The 4252-nt window shown below is 56.5% G+C and overlaps 1 protein-coding gene across 1 annotated transcript in view; it reads left to right on the plus strand.

Annotated features, from left to right (window-relative positions):
* Positions 1-4252, plus strand: part of LOC103759647 (ectonucleoside triphosphate diphosphohydrolase 8) — a 12295-nt gene that overhangs the window by 2737 nt on the left and 5306 nt on the right. The window contains exons 3-4 of the mRNA XM_029960468.1: positions 3017-3148; positions 3585-3791. Of these exons, the coding sequence (XP_029816328.1) occupies positions 3017-3148; positions 3585-3791 (339 nt within the window). The remainder of the gene's footprint in view (positions 1-3016; positions 3149-3584; positions 3792-4252) is intronic.

The raw sequence follows: 4252 nt of genomic DNA on the forward strand, positions 1-4252 counted from the left end.
GAGGGCTGGTGCCCCGCGATGGAGCTGGGCTGGGAGCGGGCCCTGGGGGGCCGGTACGAGGGGAAACATGCTCCGTGGGCTGGAGGGACAGGAGGAGAGGGCTGGGGAGGCCACTCGTGGTGCCCAGGTGCGGGGGGCAGAGGGGCATGGAGAGGACACGGGCAGGGCACGGAGGGCACTGCCGAGCCCCAGCGCTGGTGGGAGGCGGGAGGCAGGGGACCGCTCTGCCTGGCAAAGATGCTCCCGGCATCCACATCCACCCTCTTAGAACCTTCAGAGCCCTCTTGCCTTTCAAATCTGAACCGTGCCCGGTGGAGAAGTCAGCTCCTCGTTTTCCTGAGCAACAGGAGGTTTAGATCCAGCAGCGTCTCTGAGCCTTCCCTCCCAAATGCTGAGGCCCTGTTCCCTGTGCACGAGGGGCGCTGCAGACGAGGGATGTCCCACGGGTGTTTGTCAAGCCCTCTGTCGTACATATACAAGTGCAGCCCTGGCCCAGGTGCTGGGCACAGCTGGGAGCTTTCCCCACGTGGAAGTAGACAGGCACTGCACAGCATCGTGTCTTGTCTGCAGCTCTGGAGGCGTCGCCACCACCTTCCCATCCCTGCTGCTCACTGAGCCTGCAGGGGTGGGAGCAGGTGTCAGAGCTGGCCAGCCTTGGGGTGCCACGGAAAGGCTGGGCAGATCAATCAGCTTCTCATACGCCTCTCGCTGGGCTCCCTCTCCATGCCCCGCTCTCGCCCCTGGGAGAGCCGGCTCTGTGCTGCTTTTGGATGTTGCCTGCTGCCCAGTCAAAATGGGAATTAGTCCCTACCAGAGCAGGGGGAGTCCATTTCCCACCACTCCCGTGTGCAAGATGATGCAGTTTATCACCAATTCCATCGCACAGTGCCTGGGACAGAATTTTCCAGGATATGGGCTGGGCTGGGAACTTTTGCTATTGCTTTGTTTGTTACCTGGAGCAGATGAATCACATTCCAACAGCACAGTTATATCTGGGCACACTCTAGCAGGGCTGATAGGACTGGAGATGTGACAGATGGTTTAGTGGTGATCATGGTGGGGCTGAGTTAATGATTTGACTCTATGACTTCGAATCAATAACAACTTCGATGACTCAAAGAGTTCTTTTCCAACCTTAATGTTTCCCTGTTTCTATGATAGGGGTTCATCAGCTGCTTCCATATAATCTCTTCTGGACATTGCTATTGTTGAGGGAAGGGCTCCTGGCTGTAGGATAAGGTCCAAAAAGGGATTTCAGTAGTCCCATGTCCCATGAGGCTGCTGTTCATTGTTGTACATCTCATGCCACACAGGAGATTGGTCACTCTTGTTCATCACTGGAGATACTGACTCCAAAACAGGAATCAGCATCTCCTTTGAGCTTACCTTTCTGCTGACCTGGGAAAAAGACAGGGATATTTATCAGAGGTTTTATACGCTCACAGGAGAATTGTGTAGCCAACTGACAGCTCCAGGTTCCACCCAAAGCACTGGTGTGATTGTGCCCAGGACTCTCAGGACACCCACTGTTCAGCCAGAGTGCGAAGACAGGAAAGCCTGGCTCCCGGCAGGCATCCTGCCTGTGCAGCTCATGGCATGGGGCAGGGCAGGGCAGGAGGGAGAGCTGTGCATTTAGAAAAGCCCATCCGGACCAGCTGTGGGGTGCTGAGCATGTGGACGTGTCATTGTCCCTGTGCTGAGCCTGTCACAGGGAACCACTTTGGCTTTGCTTCTCTGCTGCAACTTCTTATGGGTGTCTTGGGGCTGGTTCTGCTGGAGCTGACCTCTGGCCAGACCAGTGGGAGGTGCAGGCCCTGCTCCTGTTCCCAGGGACCATTGCTGTGGCCGTGCCAGCCTGGCTGTGGGCTGTGTGCCCACATTGGCAGGAGCTGCCTGCCTCTGCCCTCCTGCCTGCCCTTGGGGCTCCCCCAGCAAAGGCTTGGGGATCACCACAGAGCTGTGCCTGTGTGTCTTACCTGCTGTAGCATCAGCAGGAGTGGAGAAAAGCTGGACCAGGCAGGAGACACATGGCTGGAGATACTGTTCTCCTGCCTAGAGCAGAGGGGACCCTCTCAGGGACAGGCTGGGCCTGTTGGACAGTGGGTGTGACCTGATGGCCCAAGTGTGTGGGTGTTGGAGATGTGCAGCTCTGGCCACACTGGGAACCTGGCAGGGCATGGTCCTCCTTCCAGACTAGGACTCCAGCCAGACACAGCCATGCTTCCCACAGTGCTCCTACTGGGAAGGAAGATGCTGATCTGCCACTCAGCCAGCAGTTTGAGCAGGACAGAGGGCTGGGGTCCAGGCACAGAGGGATCTGAGGGGCTACAAGTGAGAAGGAAGGGCTGAAAAAAATGTGCTGAAAATCCTCTGAGGAAGGCATGCTCAGAAGCACAGGGAATTCCAGCCCTGAGACTGCCAAGAGCCCTGTTGGAGCAGGTCCAGAGGAGACCACGGAGATGCTCTGAGGGCTGGAGCACCTCTGCTGTGGAGACAGGCTGAGAGAGCTGGGGGTGTTCAGCCTGGAGAAGAGAAGGCTCCAGGGAGAGCTTATTGTGGCTTTTCAGTGCTTAAAGGGTATTTATAAGAAAGACAGGGATAAACCTTTTAGAGAAACCTCTAGTGATAGGACAAGGGGTGATGGTTTTAATCTAAAAGATTTATTTGCAATAAGGGTGGGGAGGCCCTGGCACAGGTTGCCCAGAGAAGCTGTGACTGCCCCATCCCTGGAAGTGTCCAAGGCCAGGTTGGACAGGGCTTGGAGCAACCTGGGCTAGTGGAAGGTGTCCCTGCCCATGGCAGGGAGTTTGGACTAGATGGGTTTTAAATGTTCCTTCTGACACATGTATTTTATGATTCCATGATAAGAGCAGCTGTGCACCACAGAATGGCTTCATTGTTGGGGAATTGGAAAGGCCCATCTTGACAGGTCCCATATCCGTCCATGGGATTTGCATTTCAAAACTGCCTTTGCAAATGCTGAGGTGTGAGCTGGGGGCTGGGGCTATCCTTGCAGGTTGGAGGAGGAATGGACACCAAAGCCAAGGCTGTTGCAGGTCTCCTGGCAGCCACCTGTGTCTGCAGCATCATCGCCCTCGTTCTGAGCGTCGTGAATGTGAAGGATGTGTTTCTTCCCCCCAGCACCAAGGTGGGTCCTTGGGAGGAGCCCAGCCACCCGCTCTCCCTTGGGTGCTGGCTCCCATTGGGTATCAGACTTTGCCCAGGTTTCAGGCAGACTGTGCTGTTTGTCACTGGTGTGGGGCAAAGCCCCACACAGGCTGGGAGGGTCTGGCTGAGTTTGATCACTGTGAGTGGCCCTACAGCACATAAAGCCTTTTCATCACAAAGCACTGCCTGCTCCAAGGGCTTGGGGTGGATCATTGTCCCCTGGTGACAATGACTGGTGACTGCAATATCACCAGAATTTCTCTGTCCTGGTGAAAGTCTTGGCTTGGCCACTCGAGGTCCCCCTGCTCGCCAGCAGCTCTGCTGGCTCTCCTGGAGCTTCAGTCTCTCTGCGCGGGTGATGCTGATGGTGATGCTGGTTTGCACCCCTTGACCCCGTGTCCCCTCTGTGCCCCCAGTACGGGCTGGTGTTTGACGCCGGCTCCACACACACGTCCCTCTACACCTACCGGTGGCCCGCGGACAAGGAGAACGGCACCGGCATCGTGTCCCAGGTGGATGTTTGCACCGTGGAAGGTGAGTGTGCTGGGATGTGCCTGTCCCTCTCCCTGCCCAGCTCACCTGGGGGACGTTGTGGCTGCCCAGCTCCGGTGCTTGCCAGGGTGGCTGTTCCACATGCCAAAGCTGGTTCACATCAGGTGTGGTAAATGGTATATTTATTTATTGGGCATTTTTGAACCCCCGCAAGGGTGTCTATTCCTATTGCAAAGGTGCTGTCAGGCTTTGGCACAAGGACAAATGTCTCCGGAGGAAAGGACCAGGATAGAGGGGGGATGTGGGGGTCAGATAAATGGTAGATGAAGCTGGGCTGGGGCTGGCAAAGGCCACCAGGCCAGGGCAGAGGTGTCTGGGCAGGGGATGAGAGGGTTCAGGGCTCACCCCAACCTCCTGTCCCTCTCAGTGGTGGTGGCAGTTACTGGTTAACTGCAAAGGTCTGGCCGAGGGCAAAGTGTAACAGAGGGGTGCATGGGCTAATGGCAGCAGTTGTGTGCAAAGCTCCCGGGAAGGTAAATAGTGATATTTGCACCCCGGAGCCTGTCATTGCCCACGGCAGGACCATGCCGAG

The sequence above is a fragment of the Manacus vitellinus genome, unplaced genomic scaffold (assembly GCF_001715985.3).
Source record: "Manacus vitellinus isolate BGI_N305 unplaced genomic scaffold, ASM171598v3 scaffold_27_pilon, whole genome shotgun sequence".
Lineage (NCBI taxonomy): Eukaryota > Metazoa > Chordata > Aves > Passeriformes > Pipridae > Manacus > Manacus vitellinus.